Source organism: Cercospora beticola, chromosome 4, assembly GCF_033473495.1.
Source record: "Cercospora beticola chromosome 4, complete sequence".
Taxonomy (NCBI): domain Eukaryota; kingdom Fungi; phylum Ascomycota; class Dothideomycetes; order Mycosphaerellales; family Mycosphaerellaceae; genus Cercospora; species Cercospora beticola.
In genome coordinates, this window is record NC_088938.1 from 158,730 (window position 1) to 183,123 (window position 24,394).

The following is a 24,394-nucleotide window of genomic DNA, read 5'->3' on the forward strand; positions in this document are numbered from 1 at the left end:
TCAATTCTAGCACGAAGCGCCCACTCAGTCAATCAAGAAGCACTATTGGATTTGATGATGATATGTCTCGCCAAGCAAGGTTGAGCTTGTCATTTGTTCGTCTCGACATGCTATGGCGGGGCTTAGGCGAGGTAAATCGTGCCGAGGTCGCTGGAGTAAAGATTTGCCGCAGAGCGAGCTGGGAATAGAGCTATACAGTTATAAATGTTGGGACTGCTGTGGTCTTCCTCACATTCTGCGAGCTGTCTCTGGTGAGCAGTCAGTCGGTTTGCACAAGTCAACTTGCTCACATTCAGTGTGACTAGCAATGACTGGATCTCTTCCCACCGACTTCACGAGCTTACGACTATGCTATTTGAGGCAATTGCATGGCTGTACGCTGCCGCAGTGCAGAATTCACGTCTGGATCGTGAAGACATCGCTGCAAGTCATGTCTGGATGGCCCACTGTGGTAATGGCAAGGCACTAAATTAGTAGACTTGACCTTGCGGGCCAAGTGCAGATGCCTGGGCAGCTCCAGGCTGTGGTTGCAGGTCTTCATAGACGATCGTATACTTTTTCAAGAAGGAGATCATTATTCATCACCTCAATGTCGTGCCTCAGCTCCACGTGGAGGAAGATCCAGGTGAAGTTTGTCTGCCGTTCGAGCGATGACCAATGAGGGTCATGCAATTGGCGGGTTCGTTACCAGATGCGGCTGAATTCGGCGAGCCCCAGTGAGCGCTAATTGTCATGATGCCAAAATCTTGCCATGGCGTCGCACGCGGGACATTTCGCGATCCAGCACTTCAAGCATAAACGGGAAGCTTGCTTGGTTGTGGAGGAGGCTCGCACACCGTCTTGCGCCTCATCTGGGGTCTGCAGAGCTTCGTTTCATGACTGAAGGTCGTACGGTATAGCGCGGACCTGATGAGCAATCACTCGGATCTAGATCCAGCTTGGCATCGTGCATGGTTGAAATCGCGTGTTGATGATCGTATGCAGACCAGCAGAATATGGTCGTTGGATGCCAACTGCCGGGCTTGATCAGGCAAGTATGTCGGCGCTTCTGTGGAGAGGTGACGCCCAGGCTCTCCGAACCGTGCGAGAGGCGCATATAGCACGAACGCCAGGAACCGGATGCATCTTGGCCTGAGAGGCGGCTACATTAGCTAGCGTGGCAGCAGGCCCAGATCCAACAGGCACCGTGGGGCGTATAGTTGCATTTCCGCCGAGATGCATTTGTGCGAAGGGGCTTGGGTGGTTGCCTGATGATGATCGCTGGCACGCTGTTCGTGTAGAGAGGAACCGAAAGCAGGTGGGAGAGCAGAGAAGCAGGGCCAGAATCGCCGAGGCATCTCTGGCAGCTGCACTTCACCTCTGAGATCAGCGAGTGATGCTGTAGTCGGGGCGCTCCGGAGCAGACAGCATGATGTAGGGCAGCATGACGGCCAAGCTACGGGCGGCAGCATATGAGCAGAGCATATAGACAGCCACTGGAGCACGCGGAGGGCTGGTGGTGGAGGAGATGTTTGTAAATAATACCAAGATCCCCGCAAACGCTAGTGGCCTGGATCCTTGCCGGCTCACATGCACTCTGCACAGCTACACCTCGCGCTCCCACTGCGCTCGCAGCCCGCGACACCAGCAGCACACCACGACGACGACGCAGCGTCGCCGGAGTCGCACCTGTCGGAAGCCGCGGGCGATGGCCAGCACAGCCCTGCGAACGTGAACCAGCGCCCGTCACTATCACAACGCGCCCGCCATTCAAGCTTCACCATGGCCGAACCGCGCCCTCTCGCCGCCGCAACCTCCAATCCCGATCCGCCGAACCCAGCGTCCTCGACAGGCGTGTCGCCCGGCGGCGGCGGTGGTCCTGCGACATCCTCGGCCGCACCGAAAGATCAGATTCCCGGACATCCATCATTTCGACGGTACGTGTGTGAGACAACGCGAGGTGCTGGGACGCAGCGTGGCTAACGGCGCATGCACAGACAACGCGCATCGCGAGCTTGTGAAGTGAGTGCATTGCAGTGTGTATACGCATCCGGTGCTATGCTAACACTATTCAGACATGTCATGCGCGCAAGGTAAATTCAATCTGCAGCGTCGCGCATGCCCAGAAACTCACGTCTGCAGGTCCGTTGCGATGCCGCTAGTCTCGGTGTGCCATGCACCAACTGCGTGGCCTTCTCCATCGAATGCAAAATTCCCACTCCCAAGCGGAAGAAGACGGCGGCAAAAAAGGATAGCGAAAGGTGCGATGCATATGCAAGGAAGGTGCAGGCAGCAGTGGCTGACCACAGGACAAACAGCGAGCGCGACCGCACAGAATCGATCAAAGATGACCGCTCACCCGCCGCGCCTCAGAGCACCACGAGCACCACATTCCCGACCAGAGGCGAAATGGTCATGTCCCGGGAAGTAGAGCCCGAACAGATCGGCATGAACACTCCAGCGGGGATGCCGAAAGTGGAGGGCTCCGAATCCTACTATGCTGGTCAGCAGGCGACCAACGGCACCTATGCGCAGTTCATGAAGCCCAAATTTGCTCGTGCCCCGATTAAGGAAGCAGGTCGCGTGGCATATCTCGGCGAGTCTTCGAATCTATCATTACTGGTCCAGGATCGACACGGGACGACCGACGTGGTTCACTATCCTCTGCCGGAAAATGTCAGAGGAACGCGAGCGCGGATCAACGAACTGGATAACGTCGAGATTGACATTCTGCACCAAAGAGGAGCGTTCCTGCTGCCTCCACGACAGCTTTGCGACGAACTGGTGGACGCATATTTCACATGGATCGCTCCCGTGGTGCCGGTCATCAATCGGAGCAAGTTCATGCGGCGCTATCGTGATTCGAAAAATCCCCCTTCACTTCTCCTTCTACAATCAATTCTGCTCGCCGGCTCACGAGTCTGCAATAACCCACAGCTCATGGACGCGAATGGATCTACTACCCCTGCGGCAATGACGTTCTACAAGCGTGCAAAGGCACTTTACGACGCCAACTACGAAGATGATAGAGTCACAATCGTCCAAGCCCTCATCCTCATGGGATGGTATTGGGAAGGACCAGAGGGTAAGGATAGGGCAAAAATGGATAGGTCAGTTCCTGCTCAGTCTGACATTGGTGCAGACGTAACAAAGAATGTTTTCTACTGGAGCAGAGTAGCCGTCATTGTCGCACAGGGTTCCGGAATGCATCGAAGGTCTGTACATCAGCATCCGTGTATTGGGCTGACTACTGACATGAAACAGCGTCGAAGGCTCACAACTCAGCAAAACTGACAAGAGGCTCTGGAAGCGCATTTGGTGGACCTTGTTCACGCGTGACAGATCTGTCGCTGTTGCTCTCGGCCGCCCGGTTTGCATTAACATCGACGACTCGGACGTGGAGATGGTCTCACCTGACGACTTTATCGACGACGAGCCCGACCGGCCAGCAGAATATCCTCCGGACCCGATTCACGTACAGTTCTTCCTCAACTATGTCAAGCTGTGCGAGATCATGGGTTTGGTCCTCTCTCAACAGTACTCTGTCGCTTCCAAATTACCGCGGAACAATGCACTGGACCTGACACACAGCGATATGGCACTCGCGGATTGGCTCCAGAACTGTCCTCAAGAGGTGAGGTGGGAGCCACAACGGCACCATTTCTGGTCTGCGTTGTTACATTCAAATTATTAGTAAGTATCACGGGTGTGACGACGGAACGACGGACTAACTTCATACAGTACGACACTGTGTCTCTTGCACAGGGCTCACATGCCTCCAGCTGGATCACCAGGATCGCGCCCCACGAACGGCTACCCTGAGGAGACTGCGTACCCTTCGCGAACTATTGCATACCAGGCCGCCGCCATGATCACATCGATTATTGAGGCACTGCAAAATCACGAACAATTGCGCTATGCGCCTGCCTTCATGTGAGTCCTGTGATCAGTGTTGTCGTGCTCGCGTGGAAGACTAACAACGATTGTAGTGTCTACAGCTTGTTCTCTGCACTGATCATGCACGTGTACCAGATGCGGTCCTCGAATCAATCAATCGTTTCGGCTACACAACAGCGGTTACAGGTCTGCATGAACGCGCTCAAGGATGTTTCAAAAACTTGGCTGGTCGCTAAGATGGTCCACACCCTGTTCGAATCGATCCTTGGCAACAAACACCTCGAGGATAGGCTCCAGAAAGCTGCAGGTCGCCGCCACGCTAAGACCAAACACAATGGAGCGAGCAGCAAGGCGAGTAAGGGTACGCCGGTTGTGCCGGATGCCGCAGAGGCTCAAAAGCGCAAATTCGACGAGATGGAAATGGGCTTCGCCAATGGGCCGCCTGCGCCGCAAATGTCGTACGAGCGATCACGACCTGTCTCACCAGCCATCACTCCCTCTCGCGAGTTGCCTGGTACTGGCCAAAACGCCCAGCAGACACCACAGATGCCACAGATGACCGCTGGAAGCCCGCCTTTGCGTCAAGCTACCGATACGTTCATGGGAGCCTCACGGTCCAACACGAGGCCGACCACACCGGCCTTCCACGCATTGCCTTGGTCGCGATTGGGTTCCCCCGATGTCTTCCTCCACACGCGGAACTCGCCGAAGATCTCCGAAGATCTGTGGCAGAATTATCAACCGGAACAGCTCTTCCCTCCCGAAACGAATGGTCTCTTCCCGGTCACCTCGAACAGTCCTAACCAGATGGTCGATCCGGCATTACGGGCACAGTCGCACTCCAACCCACAGTTCTCGCATCCGTTGTCAACACCACAAATGCAAGGTCAGATGTCGATGGGCGAAGGACAGTCAATGCATTACCAGCAGGATCCAGCCGCGTGGTCTCAGCTGAATATGGGCAATAACTCTCAGCAAGATGACGCGTGGAGCAACTCGAGTAGTGCCGGCGGGCCGATTGTGCCGACGACTCTTAATGTGGGAGATTGGTTCGAATTCTTCGGCATTCCTAATGGGAGCGACATCAACGGCCTGAATGGTGCCGCCGGCTACGGCTGAGCTGAGTGAACACTTCCAGCAAAAATTCTCAAAGTTGACCAAGGAAGCCCACAAAAGTGAAGCGGAGTTTGTGCTCCGTCGTGCGAGGATGTAAGACAAGCTGTTCAAGAGAAGGTTCCCAACGCGCATCTGCTGCGATGGAGTTCTAATGTCCCTGCCATCCAGTTGACGCAGGTGGTAGAAGAGTAGAGGTTACAGTCGAGCACTCCGGAAGCGAAGGACGACGTCGACAAGCGCAAGGGCCGTGGGAGACTCAGGTAGTACGCCATACAGTGTGCACGAAATAGCTGACATGCAATAAGAGGCTTTCAAAATGCGAGTTACACCTCGTTCCATCATTCTTTGCTGAAGAATCTCGCAGCCGGATGTCGAAGCTGGAGCTCGTATCGATCTACCCCACGCGGGGTTTCTGACTTCACCAGGTGGAGCGAAGCGAGACGTCATTCCATCTCCAGCTTCAACGACTTTTGTGAAAACACATTGCGCTCCTATCCTTACTGACTGCAACAGGAAACCTTGAGCAGTCTATCTTCTCTTCCCGAAGCAATCCTTTCTACTCTCAACACCTCCCCCTCCCATCCTCTCAACCAAAACCATGCCGCCACCCACACCTTCCTCAAATTCCACCAAATCCCTAACCACTCACCTCCTCTCCCTCGACCCATCCTCTCTACACCAAGCCACAACCCACCCTTTCCTCTCCCTCGCCGCCACAGCATCTCTCCCCACCCCAAAACTCCAAACCTGGCTCGCACAAGACCGACTCTACGCCCTCTCCTACATCAACTTCATCGGCTCTTTACTCTCTGCCATCCGCATCCCAGCTCACGCCAAACGAGAAGAAAGTCTAGAATGGAGAATTGCGGATGTGTTGATTGATGCGCTGGAGAATATTAGACGAGAGGTGAGGTTGTTTGAGAGTGTTGCGGAGGGGGAGGGGTGGAAGAATGAGGTGCTTTGTGGGAAAAAGAGTGGCGGGGAGGAGGGAGACGGGAATGATGGGGAGGACGTGGAAGTTGAATGTGAGAAGGCGACGAGATGTTATAAAGATTTATTCGCGGGGTGTGTGAGTGGTGGGAAACCGGTTATTGTGGGGTTGGTTGTGCTTTGGGCTACGGAGGAGTGTTATTTGAGGAGTTGGAGGTTTGCGAGGGGGGTGATGGAGAAAGAAGAGAAAGAGAATGGGAAGAGGGATGGGGAAGGGGATGTTGTGCAGAGGGTGCTCATTCCGAATTGGACGAGTGTGGAGTTTGAGGGGTTTGTGAGGAGGTTGGGGGATTTGGTTGATGAGTGGGGAGTTGAAGAGGGAGGTTGGGTTTGGAGGGAGTGTGAGGCGGTTTGGAGGCAGGTTATTTGGGTTGAAGGGGAGTTTTGGCCGGAGTGCTGATTTAGGAAGTGAGGTGAGTGGTCTAGGTTGTTTGGCTGGCTCACACCAGGCGACTGCGCAATGGTGAAGTGATTTGGGAAGTGAACTGACTGGTTGGAGCAGAAATAGCCTCTGTGCACTACCTCTGCTCCAAATCCTGCGACAACATCTTTTCATCATCCCGAACACGACAGGACACCCAGCCATTCTTCGACGATGATGCCTCTTTTGCGGAGCATGCCAAACACTCTTCGCACTGAGCTGTGTGCTGCACAAGCGAATATTGCAGACTTGACCGACTTCGTGATTTCCTGTGGCGAACGCGAATGGCGTGTGCACAAGTTCCTACTGCGCCTACACAATGGACCTTTGGCTGCGGCATGTCAGGGTGATTGGAAGGTAAATATCTCCGAGAACCCCATGATGCACACCTTGCTGACACGTTGCAATTGCTTGTTAGGAAGCGCAACAGGGTAGGATTGATCTCTCAGCCGATCCAGCCTCAGCCATTGACGCACTGGTTCAGTACCTTTACCGCTTTGACTACGAAGTTCCCGCAACTGAATCTGACCGCGAGCTGAGCTTGCACACACAAGTTCTTATCGCTGCGGATAAATACAAGCTCCACGATCTTGCAGAGCTTGCAGAGACCAAATTTGGAGAGAGTATCAGATTTATCGAGGAACCGCACGATGATTTGGCTGATGCTCTTGCTATCGCATACGGCGCACCAGACACGACCACCACTATCCAGGAAGCTATCTTTAAGCACACTGTCGGCACCGAAGACTTCTTCACAGACAAGAAATATAAGGGTTCTAGGTTCACCGAGGTCGTATTCGGCAACCCGGCCATCGCTCGCGACTTCATGGAAGCAGCCATGCGTCGAAATGAGTTGCAAGGAGTGATCGCTGCGAGAGACGGTGAGGAACGGTTCCAGTGCGAAACTTGTGGAGGGACTTTCATTCTCGACACCAGTTATCTGGAACGCAACAAAGATAAGGAGCAGAGTATGGTGTGCCCTGATGGCTACTGCGAAAGCGAGGCCCGCAGGGTTTGGGATTGGGAATCGGTCGACTATGCGTATTAGCCTTTCCCACCGCGGACCAGCTTGAGTATTGGCTGGCAAAGATTGAGATCCTGAGATATCTGTTTTCAGCTGCAGAAAGTTAGTGAGTCGAGTCAAGCGTTGGAGTACTGTACCACTGGAATAACACACAAATAGCTTAATTGCTGACAACTGGTGAGATCCGTTCAGGTGAATCAGCCAAAGGCTCGTGCTCGTGACGTCTGACTTGATCGCCTCAGGCAGGTGCCGGTGATTCTGAAAGTCGAAGAAATGACGTGGTGCCCGAACTGGAATGAGCTGTCGTGTCTTTCCGCGCGGCTTCACCACAACCTCCTCCGCTGACATCTCAATTTCACCCATAGTGGCCTACAGCGCGCCATGTCGGTCACCATGGCTGCTGGAACAGCGCGAAAGAAGCTTGTAAATAGACTGGCAAACGCCCAGGAGGATGACACAGACCTCTCTGACTTCGCGATCACTTGCGGCGAAAAGGAGTGGCGAGTGCACAAGCTTGTACTCCGCTTACATGATGGAGCGCTGCGTGCAGTCACGCAAGGAGAATGGAAGGTTAGTCTTTGGTCCCGGATTGGTTTAAGACGATGCTAATCCGATCTCGGTGGCAGGAAACTCAGAATGGACGACTCGATCTCTCCGCCGATCCGGTCGTGGCTGTTGACGCGCTCGTTCAGTACCTCTACAAGCTCGAATACAAGCTGGCAGAAGACCACGCCCCCTTGACTTCACACACTCAGATTTGCATCATCGCGGACAAGTATAGAATGTCAGACTTGAAATTTGCTGCAGAGTGCCAGTTCCGCACCGCCATTGAGGCATTGGAGGCTCCAAATGAAGACCTACTTGACGCCATTCGCTCTACCTGGGACGCCCCTGGGCCAACATCGGCAATGAAAGCGGCAGTCTTGAAGTACTCTATCGGAAGAGGGGACATATTTACCGACGATAAGGAAGAGAGGTCACCGTTCGTGGCGCTGATGGCTGAGAACGTCGACTTTGCCATCGAGGTAGCACAAGCAGCATCCCGACGGATCTCGAGAGTCGTGCAAGGGAAGTGGGGCGAAGTACGACGCAAATGTTTTGATTGTGGAGGAACCTTCATCGCGAGCTACGACACCTACTCTGAAGACAAAAATGGGATTGCCTGGCTGAGATGTCCAAATGGTCGCTGCAGCAGCAATGCGAGGCAGGCCACGGACTTCGAAATCGTTGATCCTGTTGCTGACTGAGTCCATATCACTAGACACGGTCACGCTCCATGAGCAACGGATGGCGAGATATGATATTGTGGAGGACCGAGCTGAGAAAGATTGTGCTTGGAATAACTGCGCTTCGAGCAGAACAATCAAGCAAGCATTGATGAAAGGAGCATCAAATATCGAATGGACTTTGATGGCCTACAAAGGCAGGTGACCCGTGCACTGCTTACGTACGCTGAAAGCCGCGCGACACTTCGCCGTCTATTGAGCACCTTTCCTTTTCTTATTTTCTACCTCCTACATGAGATCTCACCGAGGCACCAAGTCGCATTCCAAATGCATCATCCTGTTTACATGTGAAGATGACGACAGGGCTGCCATGTCATATCGCGGATGAGGCTCCGGCACTTGAGAAGATACTGTCATCACCCTATCGGCCAGCGATGCGAGATGCGGCGATCCTGCAGGTACAAGGTCCCAATGACCAACGCATAGGGGCGACGGGCGAGTCCGGGAATCCCGGTCGAGCCGATGCTTCGTTGTCTGCTATCTTTTCCCAAACATCCAGAAAAGGGAAGAATCAGACTCCAGGCTAGAGTTTCGCCGCATCGTAGCCGCACTCCGTGGAGGTCGACTTCATCACTGGCCAAGTGCGACATGTACGGTCACTGTCGATCAACGGATAGTTATCTTTCTGATGCACTCGGCAACGAACGTCCTTCTGCCCGCCCAACTTTCTTGGTATTCGCACTATACGAGGCTTGCACAAAGACAAGACGTGAGATCTGACTTTATGAATGCATGGCGCATTATAAGATTATCACTGAAGTGCTTATTCGGAGAATAAGTTGCTGGGTCTTAGGTGACTAGGTTGTGGGGGTTGGAACGTCAATATCGGCCGCACAAGCTATTCTTTTCCGACAATGCTTCGGGAAGAACATGCTAGAATCTCACTCATCGGCATGAGCGACTGCAACAACGACTTTTACAACACAAAGACGCGTCTGTCCTCTGCTGACCCTAAAGTCTCGCACCCGCCGATCTTCCGACGGCCGGACGATCACTACCAACAGCGGTCTATCTAGACTTTATACCCACTAAATATTAGCTTTCACGTCTCGGATTTGCAGGGAACGAGTTCGAACCTCACAGCCGCACACGATCACTGTACTGGCTGGCCATACGACGAGAAGAGACGAGATATCTCGATGGATCCCAGATCTCCATCGATCTGGTTCTCGGATCAGGGCCTTCTGGCGCACTAGATCAAATAATTTGCCCTATTCCTTGACTAGTGCTGTCTGCTGGCATCCCACGTACGCCGTCAGCGACTCAACAGTGCCTCAATTTCCCAAGATGGAGAGACGATCATCGGAGGTCATCGCATTTCAAGCGCGGCGGCGAGAGATAAGCTGATAGATGTGACATGAGGATGGAAAAGCAATAGATTGAACGGCGAGTATGGTAACGAGGTCGTGGCAGATGAGCAGAACGACGGAGGCAGAGCAGTCGACAGAGACATATATAAGTCCAGCACCAGCACGCCATTCTCGACATCATTCTCGTCATCACTTCAATCAGCCGATCAGCGACGACCCAGCCAAACAGCAGCAAGATCACCTTCAACATGCAATTCATCATCCTCGCTCTTGCCTCACTCGCCGCTGCAGGCACAATTCCCGCCAAGCTCGCCGAGCGTGCTCCTTCCGATGTGTGCCCGGCTCTTGACACTCCTCAGTGCTGCCAGGTCGATGTTGATGGAGTCTTGGATCTGACTTGCGAGTCTCGTAAGTGATGACCAGAATTACCGAGCGATTATTCCTTCCTTACTGATTTCCTATTCCAACACAGCTGAGGACACATCCTCTGTCTCCGCTTTCAAGAAGTCTTGCGCAGAATCTGGTCATGCAGCCAAGTGCTGCACTTTGCCATTGGTAGGTGCCAGTCTTCACACATTCTACCAACTGAAGAACACAGTTGTACTGACTCCAACCGATCGACAGCTCGGCGAGGCTCTCCTCTGCACCGATCCATAAGTCACGCACCTCCCGAAGACGAATCCTCTCATGCTTGCTTGTTGCAACACGCTCCTGAACGACGTATACAAGGATATGATATCGACAGGACAAGAATGTTCATGCTTCCGTCATGCCAACTGTAAGGAGTACATACTTTACAGTGGAAGAAGATGCATATTTGGCATAATTGTGAGGGGTTCATATGCAAGAGCAGAATTAAATGTGGATTAAACATATCTCTACGTCCGCAACAGACTGGCAGGTGTCGATGCTGTCCTGCATCGCCCTCAAATCGCAGCTTGGCAGCCGCCGCAGCCTTACTGACTAAGCCTCATGGAAGCTGCAAGTTGCAGCTGCTGGTTACACTAATGACGCTGGTGGTGCTGGTGGTCGCCAATCATATTCGAGGTCTACGCCAACACTTCATGCGAGGATGCCGCCGGCGGTGCTGGCACTTGTGTCAGTACAGCATTAAAAACCAGTGCACAGCACGTTTGTCTTTGGATCACTACTTGTCAAGTTCTACACACCCACCGTCTCCTTCGCGGGGGCGTCTTTGCGCCCCCGAGGTCACCAAATCTCGGAACAATATGCGCGATCTGACGATGCGTCGCCTACGCTTCTCCGCCCGGGGTTAAGTGCTTGCGGCCTGGCTGATTGCTTACACCTCTGCCAATGCTTACTTTCTGCTCCTGCTTTTGACTTGGGATCAAGTAATCTTCGATCCACCGATTTTGCGAACAATTTCTTGCATTACAGCCATGATTTACACGAACCTTGTTTTGATGCTTCTGCGCCACACCCGTCCCCTGATCAACTCTCAGCAGTGGTTAATGCCTCGCTTTCGGTATATCTCAAAATTATCTTACGACTTGCGCGGTGACAATGTACTGACACCAAGCTCTAGCCACGCCATATCCGCCCCTTGGATCCGTCGACCGAACCAGGACACACAGATGTCTGGCCATTCGGATACTATGGCGATTCGCAATGGAGTGGCTATCAGGGGCAACAGGTGCTACGTCCTTGCCTCTCCACAGCCAGGGTTGCAGTGCTGACATCCTCGTAGGCATTGATGTCCTGGGATTCGAGCAGCTATGCCACTGTACAGCTAAGGGCATCAGATGATATGTCCCTTGATTTGGCCACATTGACTCAAATATCAAGCTGGACCGAAAGTGAAGACTGGGCATATCTGTTATCGAGTACTAACCCGATCCAAACTCGTGGTACTGGCAATTTCGACTCTCTTGCGGCGAACGCAGACAATGCACGTCCCAAGACTCCCCAGCATTCCTCATTCACAGACTTGGCATGCAACGATTGGGCTGAGGAACTCTGGTACGGCGGTACTATTGGCGATCTGGAGCCGCCTCTCAGCCCTGGTACTCCTCACATGGTATCCGGCCAAAGAAGTCATGCGGGATCCCAAGATCTGACCGTGTCTTCCACGTCAGCCTTGATGTCCTCCAATCTACCAGGTTATCCGACTCCCCGCCCAAGTCTGGAAACTTTGAGGTAATGTCCAAACCTGGTGGCAACAGAGTTCGCGAAGACGGCCACTAAAATGCGTGTAGATTGCAGCAACCCCACCAGCATAATCGATCTCACCATTGCTTCGTTCCGCACTGCAATAAAAGTTTTCAGGCAGCTCGAACGCTGAAACGCCACCAACGCACAGTTCACGCGAGCGCGAGACAGATCCTATGTCCAGTGGATGGCTGCGAATTCGCCACGAAAGGCTTCACAAGGAGGGATATTTGGCGCAGACATATGAGCAGAAAGCATGATACTAAAGACTGACACTGTCCCTTCTACGGCTGAACATACATAATCTTTGATGTTTCCGACTTTCATATGCGACAATACATCTCGCGCTGGTGGATGGATCTTCCGGGCAAGGACCTCCAAAAACCGATACGTTGAAGATGTGCGGATTGATTTTTCCGAGGCCATGATGTAGCTAGCTGACGTGCAAGCGCATTCCATTGCAGCTCGACACCAAAGCGTTAGACACATGGTCGAATTGTCCAATGCAGCGCATTCCATTGCAGCGCATCGTTGAAAAGTTGGAAACAAGAGCCCGAAGCTATTCATATTTCTAGTTAGTACCAAATAAAGCATTGGCAGAACACGACCCTTGCGTGACACCTTCCATCTTCTTGCCTCCGATGTCGATCCTGCCAAATGTCCCTTTGCCGGGTATGTCTCAGCCACTGCTTGGCACTTCTAGATTTAATGAGCCATGTAAAGGACTTTCCGTCAGTTGAGAAGGGAATATCGATAGAAATGTCTTTCACCACGGGACTACACTTTTCCAGGCACCATTGACAGTATCTCAAAAACCGGGAAGTTCTCTGGTTTCTGAATTTATGTGCTCTGACCCTATACTTTAGCGTAAGGTTGGCAGTAGAGCTTGATGTCCGACCCCATATCTGTAGTTCACATTAGACGAGCTGGCGGGTAATCAGGATGAAGAGCTGTGTGTTCACTAATCATTCTTTGATACAGGCATATCGGGATGTGCTTGGCTTGCCGCATCTAGTGTAGCCCCGTACCGGGTTTGATTCGCCTTGCGATCCGTACACGATAGTGTGTCAGGAGGCTAGTGGTTGCTGAGCTTCGTCTCCTAGGATCTCCCAGCTCTAGAAGTCCGAGATTTGTTCTCATTGGCCAACTATGTATTCGAGATCGCTGGCACTGCAATAGCGGTCGCACGAAAAGCCAACGGAGGAGCGCTATCAGGACACCGTCGATGGTCCTTAGATGTATCCAATCTGTCAGGGGCAGAGGTGGTCGGTGAGCGAAGCAATAGAAACCTCCTGCGAGCACTGCGTAGCGGTCAACTTTCTCTGCTCAACCTCCAGCCCCCAAGGTACGCTGGCCATGCAGTTCTTCTACCAGAGTCTCGTTCTCCTCGCTGCACTCTTGGCAGGTCACTGCCAAGCTGATTGCGCGCGTGGTGATCCATGGGTACGTAGCGACCTCTCCGATCTTCGTTCTGTTCGACGATTTCCTTTCATTGAGAGCTCCACTGACCTAGAGATAGACCTGCGACAGCGAAAAGCAGTTTGTGAGTAACTCATGTTCTCCATACGCCTAGGTCCCCCTGGCATGCTAAGAAAGTCGTCTGCAGACAACTTGTGGCGAGAAGCCTTACACTGGCACGTGTGGAGAGGGCCACAGGTGCTACATTCCCATGCTTGGAGTAGGAGGACCTGCTTGCAAGCCGAATGGGCAGCCTTGATTTTCGTGAAGGTTTTCGCGGGCGCCTGAGTGCGTGAAGGCAGGATGTGGATAGGTCCAAGCAGACCCCGATACCTTGAGTAGTCCATCTCTTTCTTATTACCGATGCTCTATGTTACGGCAGCACGGAAGACGGATCTTTACAACAAGTCATACCATGGACCAGACTGCACAAAAATATCCATGCCATCATCATCGTCGCCTACTGATACCATTCCGTGCTTCAAAATCTCCTGACCAGTAAGCTAGCGGGAAAGGTTCAGCGGTACTTGATCTGTTGTCCGAAGGTACGGCCGAGCTGTCGGACGATGTTTAGTTCACCGGCAGCCTTCCGCAACTAGATACGGTCTCGGTAGCTGCATCGGCATGGCGAACCGATCGTGCACAGCAACGCACGGATGGGGGTGGCGTCTCATAGCCGCTTCTAGCTCATGTGCTGTAACGTTATAGGTCCACACACCAGAGCGTGCGCTCGAGTGGCTTGCGTCTCCGCTGGAGGCGTTGAACAGATTGTGGGGTTGTCCGAACAATGCGACAGCAGCAATTGCGAGATCTGCAGCATATAACGATCGTCCACGCGGACAGTCTGGTTCTGTTCGCTGCACACTTTCGAAAACTAGTTTCAGCATGTCTACCACGCGTAAAAGTCTGGAAAAACCGGATTTCGATGTCGAGCACAGAGAGCATGGTCAAGATGGATCAGCTCCTCAGCTCTACACCAAAGATGAGGAACCTGAACTACATCTCAAGACCTGGCTGGCACTGGCTGCAATGTGCGTTCTGCAGTACGTTTCGTTGCTCGCTTTAGTCGGCCCTCCCACAGTGGTAGGTAAATTTGAACGTTTTCCTTGTATCGTAAATTGGTGCAACAGCTGAGGTGTCGATAGCTTGTGAACATAGGAGCCAGTTTCGGCGAAGATGAGATCTGGAGATACTGGATCCCAAATGTTGTGACCCTCGTCCAAGCCGCGCTCAGTCCGATGCTGGCATCCATCTCCGACGTGTTCCAGGCTCGAAAGGCAGTCATGGTGGTGTTGACTACAATCTCGTTTGTGGGAGCAGCTATTGTGCCAAACTCTGGATCCATCTTTCGTCTGATCGGGGCTTCTCTCATGATCGGATTTGGCTTGGCCGCCGCTCCATTGAGCTATGCTGTGCCCTCTGAGATTGTACCGCGCCGATGGAGACCACTGTGTCAAGCTCTCATCAACGTCGCTGCTGGCCTCGGTGCTATCACCGGCCCGCTCGTCAGTGAGTATAACATTCATTCGTATTCTTATCCTAGCTGATCAAGTTTCAGTCGGAGCTCTCACCCAACAGGATCCCATAGACGGATGGAGAAGATTTTATGTAAGTTGACGACCTTGAATACTGGATTAGTCCATCGCTAAACCTGAACAGTGGGTGCAAATGGCGCTCTGGGGCCTCTCTGTAGTGGGAATCCTGTTTGGCTACCTGCCGCCCAAGCGAACATCTGATGCATCCACCTTGATGAATAAGCTCGGCCGGATCGACTGGGTTGGAAGTGCTCTCCTCACTGCAGCAATAGCTCTCTTCGTGGCTGGATTCAACCTAGTGTCTGTCTTCGCGTGGTCCAGTGCAAAAGTCCTTGGTCCACTCGTGTCTGGCGTAGCAGCATTCATCATTTTTGGTCTGTACGAGGCGTTCGGCACAAAAACAGGAATCCTCCCACACGAACTGTTCCGAGGCGGCGGAAGACATGGCTGGGCATTTGCTATATTCTGCTTCCTGTTCTTCATCGAAGGTGTTACTTTCTTCGCCTTGGTCACGTTCTATCCTGTCATGTAAGTGGGCCAAATACAAAAATAGCGTCGCGCGTACTAACACAAGGCCGATCAGGACCAATGCCCTCTTCACGCAAGATCCTTTAGGTGGAGCAGTCCGTCTGCTACCACTCTTCGCTGCCAGCAGTGCGTTCACTGCCATCTACGGCTGGGCAAGTTCTCACTTCAAAGACATCAAGTATTGCATGTTCGTCGGCTTTGCGCTTTACACTGGAGGAATCGTTGGGCTCGCAACCGTGCAGCCAGGACAGCCCGGAGTTGCCATTGGGAGTCTGACCCTGTGCGGAATCGGTCTTGCTGGACCTCTGGTACTGATCCTCACCGGAACCCAGCTTTCCGTACAGCATCATTTGATCGCCACAGCAACTGCATTAGTGGTCGCTTCTCGGACTCTCGCTGCATCAATGTTCGTGGCTGCGTATAGTACTGCCTTGAATCAGCGCTTGGGCACTTATATCCCGACATATATTGCCAATGCCGTGGTGCCAGCCGGTCTGCCTCCGCAATCGATCGGTGCCTTCATCGGGGCTTTTGCAAGCGGGGCACGAGAAGCAGTAGCGCAGGTTCCTGGAGTCACACCAGCTATTATCGCAGCAGCAGGAGCTGCGTATCAGCAGGCTTTCGCTGATGGCGTGCGCGTGGTCTTCATAATCGCCGCTCCATTTGGTGCTGTTGGCTGCGTCCTGTGCTTGCTGCTACCAAGCTTCAGTGACAAGATGGATTACCTCGTTGAGGCACCACTCGAAGACCTGCACAAGCGTGCGAACCATGGAGGCAAGGTTTAGACTGCAAGTTCATGTAGAATTGTGTCGCCGTTTGTACTTGTAGAAAGAGTATGCGTATTATTGTTACAGTTCTGCGCTGCATAATTCAAAAGTGAGAAGCGAGTTTCCTATTTCCGAAACATATCAAGCAAACCTTCAAGCTCACTGATGCTGCAGTCATCTGTGTGGAAGGGCAAACCAATGAATACCCTGGAATAGTGAAGTGGCGGAGGAAAGAGAATAGGAAGCGAGATGGAATGCCAAGACTACAGTACGAGTCTGCCTCAGGCACTCACCACATGACTTCCTCAGCTCGCCAGACTGCGGATACCAACCATCTCACACCACCTACTTCTATCGAATTCGGACGCTTCGGTGGAGAAACGCACAAGAGATCTACAAAATGATCGTCTGGATTCATGCAGTGAGAAGGACTCAAACGCCGACGAGACTTGAAAGTTTTGATCTTGCAGAATCAGAAGAAACCTCTTGAGAGCAAGGCCTGGTGCTCATGCACTGAGCTGGATACCTTCCACCAGAATGCTGACGCTCATCGAGAAGTTGAGCTACTCAGAAAGACGAGTTGAGGATCAAGATAGCTCGAATTGCACGTGCTGGCGTACGGACGAAGACGGAAGCATGAAAGACTTGCTCTCCAACTCCTAACGACAGGCTCAACTCCGCCGTGTCCACGTATCGTGTTTTAGTATTGAGACTCAGCCACACAAATAAGAGCGTCTGAAACAAGCCTCGATCATCGCTGCACCAGCAGCAAGGCACCGCTAGAAAGGTCCTTTCAAGTCGGCAAAGTCATACTACAGCCAGTCCCAGGAGCGGTACGAAGTCTCGTATCCTGTCCCTGCATTGTTTTACGATGTCCGAGCAAAGCCAAGCGCGCAGCAAGGGCGAATAGCAGTCGAGATCTTTGGTGGCTGATCATATGGCTCGCTGACTTGGGTTCTCAGCCTTGTGCGCAGCCTTGTGCGGGGACCACAAGCCGCAGCAGTTGGAATGTATGAACAGCCCTGCCCTCCAAAATGTCACCGCCACACGTTGTTTTCTACTCTGCTTACTCAACTTGGTACTATCAATCAGCTCCGCGCAGGCTATGGCTACGCAACGGAGCCATGCCGGCATCCACTGGCGAACACCGACTGTCATGCTCCTGTCTCTCCTTGCCGCCATCGCTCTCGCAGTAGGGCATCACTTCTTTTACGCAGCCCTGAGAGATTCAGAAGTGGACACGAAAAGCATGAGAATCGCAGGACTAGCCACTACATCGCAGCAGATCAACATCTCCGCCGGAACAGCTTTCGCGTTCTTTGTCAAGTCAGTTTTGGTGCTGGCGACTTCCACGGCGTGTTGGGTCACACCATGTGTCGGTGCCTGCGTTCGAAAGTTCCGCGTTTGATGCGCTCTCGCAATCCCACGTGGAAGACCAGAATTCTAACAGAATTACACTGGAATATACAGGTCCTGATCAAGAAGTCGCGCGCATTGTACAAGCAGTGGCGTTAACTGGCGACATCCTCTCGATTCCTTCCCCTGGACTCAATAGCTCTTGGAGCACGGACCTGATAGCACCTAGCTTAAGCTGTGAGGACATGAATTCGACCTATCGCCAGGCCTTGAAAGTCAACATCAGGAACGTCATGAATGTGACTGCGACTGATCGTAGGTTCAAATGCGGAGGAGGAAAGCAGGACAGCCTGTTTGACTGCTCGGTGGATGATTCTGTACCCTTCATGTTCTCTTATTTGGCATGGCTCGGCGCGGAGTTGCCTTTCTCATGGCCAAATAGTTCCAGCTCGGCAGCTTCGATGACCTCTCCCTCCCAATCTGTGACAGGGCGTCGCCCGAGGATTGACGACCATACTCTCGGCCTAGCGGTGTTCCCTCGTGCAATGCATGACTACGGTGGACGCTACTGGCTGGACAACCCGTGGGAAAACGCTACGTTGATAGACGAGGTGTTTCAGGGAGCAACATTACTAAGTTGCAAGTTTCAACCGTCGAAATATACCTTGCGCTTCGCGTACGAAGGAGTTGCGCAAACCCAGAGAGTACAAGTAATGTCAGTGACGCATTCTCCTGGAAATGTCGACCCGTGCACGATCGGAGCCTTTACTGCATATTTGAACTCATCAGACGCCGGACTGACGATCGAGCATTGTGATTGCGAAGAGAACAAGACCTATGCCGATTGGTCGTCCGCATTCGCCAAACAAACGTTGTCTGAATGGTCGTATACCGCAGCTATTACAGCCTTTGCGTCTCTAATCACTGGTGGTCAGAACACCGCTGGTGCTATACCAGGATCGGCGATACTCTATGGATCCAATACCGATGAAATGAAGACCCAGATCTTCCCGACAGTACTCTCCGACACCATCGAGCTTGCGCAAATATCAAGTCATAACACCACACTCAACGCTACCTACGCCAATAGCTCTTCTGACAATGCATACGAACAAGCTTTGAGCCTGAGTCGTCCACATGTCTCTTCAGGCCCGAGCATGAGCTTATCGAACGCCCTCGAAGAACTTTTTTTCAACATAAGCATATCCTTCGCATCATGGACACGAGCCATGTAGTCTCGGGCCAATTCACTAAACGCCACCCAGATACAATATCTCAAACCCTTTCGCCCCACCACCGGTTGACGTGACCTTCAAAACCTACGGAAATATCTACGCCTACGATTCCTCCAAACTCTGGCTCACCTACGGTCTCGCAATCGGCGTCACGATCCTCAACGTAATCTTCGGCCTAGTCTCAATATTCCACACCGGAGCAAGTTTCACCGCAAACTTCTCATCAATAATTCGAATCGCGAAGAACGCCAGCATAGATGTAAATATGACAGAACCGAATCTCCCCGGCAAAGATCCTTGCCCGAAAGATGTGGCCGAAGCACAACTTGTTGTTGATTCACAGTATGGTGACATGCCAGGGAAACATGGAGTAAGAGATCTTGGGTCGATTTCTACGACTTATAAACCTGTAGAACAGACTGTGAGGGAAGTTGAATCTGAGCAGGAAAGTTTACGTAGCAGATGAGTTGAGTACAATCTAGTGTTGTCACTGTAGAGAATCTACTCAATCTTTCTCCTCTTTGACTTCTTCTTTCCTCCATCACCACCCTCTCCATCTGCCTGCGGTCTGAACAGGTCGCGCTCGTTGACACCGAATGGCACACGATCACGACCTGGATCTTGAAGCCGCTGGGAACGAGCAGAGGTCGTTTCGATACGAGCTTGCATGCTCGCCAAGAGAGCGGTGTCCGCAGCTCCGCCGGTGAAAAGAGTGCTATCTTGTCTCGTTCTCTGAGACGTGGAGGTTGGTGTGACGGGCGGCGAAGCCGCATTCAAGGCGTTCGTGCGGCGAGCAGTCGTAGGAGCACGAGGAGAAGCTGGGGCCGTCTCAGGTCGCAGATGTCTTGGACCATAGTGGCCGGCTTCAATGGCGGCGGCAGCGTACGGTGAGAATGACGAGAGATACGCTGCTCTCTTTGGTGGTCGAGGCTTGCCGTCGGGAAAGGGTTGGCGAGCTTTCGGCCCAGGAAGCGACCGTGCCTCTGGTCGTGGTTGTGATGGCCGGCGAGAGGAGTTGCTTGGCATGGTGGCACTGTCTGATAGTGCCGATTCTCGGGAAGAAGTCGTGCCAGAGTTGTCCATGAGAGAGGACTGCCGGTTGTAGGTGTTCCCGGTCCCAAGGATATCCTCAAAGCTGTCTTCCTCCTCCTCCCCCTTGACTCCGACCTCACCCTGCTGCCCCGTGGGCACAACCTCAGCAGAAGCACCACGACCTTCGACCGGAGTCACGCCAGCACCCCCAATACCTCCTCCCTCACCGCGCCCATCCTCGCCCTCTCTCAAGCCATCACCACCCTGCCCAGCCTCTCCAGCTCCCGAAACCCTGCGCTGCAACTCCGCCAACCGCTCCGAGTTCACCCTCATCTCCTCCCCAATCTGCCCGGCCGATAGCTTCCTCGCCACCAACCTGCTGTCCAAGCCTCTCAACTCCTCCTTCACTTCCTCCATCCTCTTCTCCAGACTCGAGAGCTCCTCTCTCCTCTCAGCTTGTTGGACCAGGATGCCGTCTATCTCTGCGGCAGTCTCCATGTGCTGCTCGTGCAAAGCAGCGTTCTCGTTGCCAAGGTGGGCGATTTGGAGCCAGGGATTTGCGGTGTTGGTGGCGTCGGTGTTCATGATGGCGGAGAAGGAGGACTCGAAGTGGTGAAGAACTGGTTTACTTGTATTGTCAAAGGAGAGTGACTCGAACGAGTCAATGGTTAGGAGCGGTAGAGGCGGCGAGTTGTATTGGCGTTGTGTGTATTGTTGTTGATCGAAGGCGTGTATACGGCTCAAGTGGAGAGTAAGGCCAACGCAGAATGTTGCTGCTTGTATTGTTGTTTGATGTCAGAAGGAAAGTCGCAAATGCTCGTCGACGAAGCAACTTTTATTTCTCGCGAAGCAAACAATTCAAAGAGCCTTAGCAAACTTCCGCCTGCTTCTCATTCACTCCAGTGACGTCTGTGCTTGACATGTGAAAAGACCTTGTGCCGACGTTTGCCCTAACAAGCCGAGCAGACCCGCTGAACCTGGGACAATCCATCAGCAAGACTCGAGTATGCCTGAGGAGATCAGATAAATATGTCTTTTTTCACATTGTCATTATGCTAGTCCTTACTGCTCTGATCCAGCCTCCTCTGTCCTTTTGTTACCATCCGCCCCATACCGTATTGTCGCCGACAATAACCTTCTCCTCCTGCTCTAATAGAAAAGGAGTGACAACCTCCCAAAAACACGAATCATTATCGTTGAGTGCCAATCAATCTGTTTTCTTCAAAGCACGCTCATATTGCAAAATGCAATCATACAACCCCGTGTAAGCTAATAATGAAATAACACAATGTAAAAAAGTCTCCGAAAAAAGGAAGGGGGTTTCGTTCCTGCTTGCTTGCTTGCTCAATGCAAAATGTATCTCTCTCTTTGCGCCTTTGTCATCCGTATGCAGGATCGTTTCGTCATTAGCTCCTTCATGACCCGCACTCGCTGTTGCTCTATAGGAGATGTGCCTCCATTCATGTACTTTAGTCGTCGATCGAAAATGCTTGAGGAGCCCTGCTAAGTTTTTACTCGCTTCGGATCGTTTCCGTCTTCGCCTTGGTCCTCGCTGCCTCGTTTGCGCTCATCCTCGGTCCGCCAGCTGGGGCCGTTCCCTGCTACGGGAGTTTGGAAAGTGAACGGCGAAGGCAACATGTTATTATTCCAATCCGAAGGATAGAAAGCAGATGGCGAGGGTAGTAGTTCGTTGTTCATGAATCTGCTCGGCAGTGCTGACAACGGTGTCTCGATGTGGTTCGCTTCGCGATTCGCAGCATGTGGATTAGTACTCATCGGTGGCGCAGGTCTGGCAAACGGATTAGGTGGTCCTTGTGCGCCAGCCGATAGTAGTGCGCCTGCACTGGGTGATGGCGGGGGTAAAACAACTCCGTGAGCTGGCACTTGCGGTTGTCCCGCTGTCGTATTGGCAGTCTGCGCTTCGCTACTGGTGTTGAGATCCTGCGCAGATTCTGCTGTTCCACCTTCATCTCCAGACTGCTCGCTGGGGATCTGCACTTTCAACCGCGGTCTCTTAGCCTCGGTCTGTACAGATCCGCTGCGACCAGGTCCCACTATGGTAGGTGTGCTAGCAGTCCGATGAGGTGGTTGAGGTGATTGCGTTGCGGATTGTGTGGTCGGAGGCGGAACGGATGGCGGCGGCCTCGGTGAAAGTCCATTGGCCTTGGCGTGATTCTCTCGTTGCATCTGAGCGACATCTATCGACTGTGACCGAGGGCCACCGCCTTCCAGTTTGACTGCCGGATCTGACCGAGGTTCTGCGTTGCTAGGCCCACCCCAGTGCTGTGCTAGCATTGATCTGCTGTCGTCTATTGGTGTGAATATGCTATTGACTTTGGCGTGTGCTGGTAAAGGCTTGGGCTGCGGTAAGGGTGGGCTTTGGAATTCATTCTGAGGCGGCTGCGGTGAAGGCGTGGGCCGTTGCTGTTGCTGGAGTCTGGGCGAGGGTTGAGCTTGTTGACCGGGAGGTGCAAGATGATCGCCGGAGGGATGTCTTTGCATGTTTGGCTGAGGTGGCGGCGGTTGCTGAGGATAATTGGGAGGCATGGATCGTCGCTGATCCTCCATGAACGCTTGCTGCTGCATTGGGGGATGCTGTGGCTGTTGCGGTGGATATGGAGCCGGGAATGCTCCGGGCGGAGGCACTGATCCTGGCGGCGGTCGACCTTGCATTTGTGCTGCTTGGGGGTTGTAGAAGGGCGGATTGGGCTGGTAGGCATAGCTGGGCGGGGCGCCTTGCGGGTGCTGGGGAACCAAGTTCGAGCTTGTCCTGCGAATGTGCTGCGGACCTCCAGGGTGCTGTGCATTGCGTGAGTTCGGCCGCGAAACCGTCATGCCTGGTGGAAGCGGCGAAGGTCCTCGCGTGAATTGTGGCATGGCTCCATTGTGCATTGGCGGAGACGCGTGCGGTGTCCCGTGTCTGACATGCTGAAAGCCTGGATGGTTCGCCATGTGGGCATGCATCATTGACGGGTCTGGTTGTGGTGTCCCTCTGTGTTCATCGCCACCCATGTCGTCCCCGCCCTCTCCATCTTCGTCGTCATCGTCGCCGCCCGCCTTGTCCGCGAAGTCCTGTGGCCCTTTGTGTTCGTGCGCGCCGCCATACTGCTCCCCATTAGTCCATCACTCTTTCCCATAGTATCACGCAGCGGAGATACGTACGTATTGAAATCTGCCGATGATCTCATTGATATCCGACGAGCTGTACTCGTACAATTTCTTGTTATGTCCGAAGATGACCACGGCAACGTCGACGGAACATAGCACGGAAAGCTCGTGGGCCTTCTTGAAGAGGCCGCCTTTGCGCTTGAGGAAGGTAACGCTTCGGTTTCGATCGTCGCGGACTGTGTGTTGATGGAACAGTGGTCAGTGAGGTTTCCTCGATGGCAAGTGTCTGAGAACGCGACGTACTGGGCTTGATCTCAATCTTTCTTCTACCCATGGCTACCGGTGCACACGCAGCGGCTCGCTACCGAGCGCGAAGGTCCAAGCTGGTGATGAAGCTCTGGACACTCGATGCATCCACAGACTCGGCGCTTATCGATGGGCGATGGAACAGAGTCTGTCGGTCGTCGTCGCGGTTTGCACACGACGGGTGCTCTGGCGCGCGACGTGCTGCTGGCGGGGCTCGCAGCAATGGCCGGCGTGGGTGGTGATATTCAGCGCGATCGTCGGGGTGTCGCGCACGCTGGCACGCGTGTCTGCCGCTTTTCTGAGGTTGTCTCTCGATGGATGCTATTGTTAGAACGAGCTACACAACTGGCTCCGAGCGGAGGGCAGCCTTTTTGGCTTTGGCCTGGCACGGACCACTCCAAGACTCGGCGATGAAACCAGGGAGGAGCGGCACTAAGCTGCTTCGAGCGGCCTGAATCGGCGCGCCGTTCGACACGTGAACTTCACTTCCTTCTGCCGTCCTTCTCCCACACCCTCCATATACTACTGCCGTGGCTCGTCGTGCACCGCCGCTCCCGCTGACCTACCTGTTACCCCGCCAAGCCATCGCGTGGACTGCTGCTGTGCTGCAACAACAACCCGCAGCTGGCACGCCTGACAGATCGGGCTACACCGCAACACAACGTTCGCCAAAGATGCAAGCATTCCCAGCTGACTGTCCGGGTGAACTACACATGGTTGTCGTCGCGACTCCGGTGAGATGATATGCAGCAATTGGACAGGACGATTCCCTGGCGACCACTTCCGCGTTGGTCGTCTTCGACACTTTGGCAGGACAGAGCACCCATGTCGAGAGCGGCATGACGTCTGTCCTCTTAATCACAGCTGGCAGCTGTGA

The 24,394-nt window shown here is 53.2% G+C and overlaps 8 protein-coding genes across 8 annotated transcripts; 6 read left to right on the forward strand and 2 right to left on the reverse strand.

The window, feature by feature from the left end:
- Positions 1-1,761: 1,761 nt before the first annotated feature.
- On the forward strand, positions 1,762-4,995 carry CTF1ALPHA (Cutinase transcription factor 1 alpha; the record flags this gene model as incomplete). Its single annotated transcript, XM_065602690.1, has 8 exons — positions 1,762-1,916; positions 1,977-2,001; positions 2,055-2,072; positions 2,122-3,064; positions 3,122-3,194; positions 3,244-3,672; positions 3,721-3,912; positions 3,969-4,995. 8 exons carry the CDS (start codon positions 1,762-1,764, stop codon positions 4,993-4,995), a joined length of 2,862 nt encoding a protein of 953 aa, XP_065458762.1.
- A 595-nt stretch (positions 4,996-5,590) lies between these two features.
- On the forward strand, positions 5,591-6,382 carry RHO25_005703 (uncharacterized protein; the record flags this gene model as incomplete). The annotated part of the gene is made up of 1 exon (XM_065602691.1): positions 5,591-6,382. The coding sequence occupies one exon, from the start codon at positions 5,591-5,593 to the stop codon at positions 6,380-6,382; it is 792 nt and encodes a 263-aa protein (XP_065458763.1).
- Positions 6,383-6,598: 216 nt separating this feature from the next.
- On the forward strand, positions 6,599-7,451 carry RHO25_005704 (uncharacterized protein; the record flags this gene model as incomplete). The annotated part of the gene is made up of 2 exons (XM_065602692.1): positions 6,599-6,760; positions 6,822-7,451. 2 exons carry the CDS (start codon positions 6,599-6,601, stop codon positions 7,449-7,451), a joined length of 792 nt encoding a protein of 263 aa, XP_065458764.1.
- Positions 7,452-7,820: 369 nt separating this feature from the next.
- Positions 7,821-8,674, forward strand: RHO25_005705 (uncharacterized protein; the record flags this gene model as incomplete). The annotated part of the gene is made up of 2 exons (XM_065602693.1): positions 7,821-7,997; positions 8,054-8,674. The coding sequence occupies 2 exons, from the start codon at positions 7,821-7,823 to the stop codon at positions 8,672-8,674; spliced, it is 798 nt and encodes a 265-aa protein (XP_065458765.1).
- A 1,597-nt stretch (positions 8,675-10,271) lies between these two features.
- Positions 10,272-10,680, forward strand: RHO25_005706 (uncharacterized protein; the record flags this gene model as incomplete). The annotated part of the gene is made up of 3 exons (XM_065602694.1): positions 10,272-10,431; positions 10,496-10,578; positions 10,648-10,680. The coding sequence occupies 3 exons, from the start codon at positions 10,272-10,274 to the stop codon at positions 10,678-10,680; spliced, it is 276 nt and encodes a 91-aa protein (XP_065458766.1).
- Positions 10,681-14,535: 3,855 nt separating this feature from the next.
- Positions 14,536-16,498, forward strand: RHO25_005707 (uncharacterized protein; the record flags this gene model as incomplete). The annotated part of the gene is made up of 5 exons (XM_023596588.1): positions 14,536-14,733; positions 14,796-15,159; positions 15,209-15,258; positions 15,310-15,713; positions 15,769-16,498. The coding sequence occupies 5 exons, from the start codon at positions 14,536-14,538 to the stop codon at positions 16,496-16,498; spliced, it is 1,746 nt and encodes a 581-aa protein (XP_023452719.1).
- A 3,074-nt stretch (positions 16,499-19,572) lies between these two features.
- RHO25_005708 (uncharacterized protein) lies at positions 19,573-20,688 on the reverse strand (the record flags this gene model as incomplete). Its single annotated transcript, XM_023596589.1, has 1 exon — positions 19,573-20,688. One exon carries the CDS (start codon positions 20,686-20,688, stop codon positions 19,573-19,575), a length of 1,116 nt encoding a protein of 371 aa, XP_023452720.1.
- Positions 20,689-21,606: 918 nt separating this feature from the next.
- On the reverse strand, positions 21,607-23,545 carry RHO25_005709 (uncharacterized protein; the record flags this gene model as incomplete). Its single annotated transcript, XM_023596590.2, has 3 exons — positions 21,607-23,208; positions 23,266-23,447; positions 23,515-23,545. 3 exons carry the CDS (start codon positions 23,543-23,545, stop codon positions 21,607-21,609), a joined length of 1,815 nt encoding a protein of 604 aa, XP_023452721.1.
- Positions 23,546-24,394: the final 849 nt, after the last annotated feature.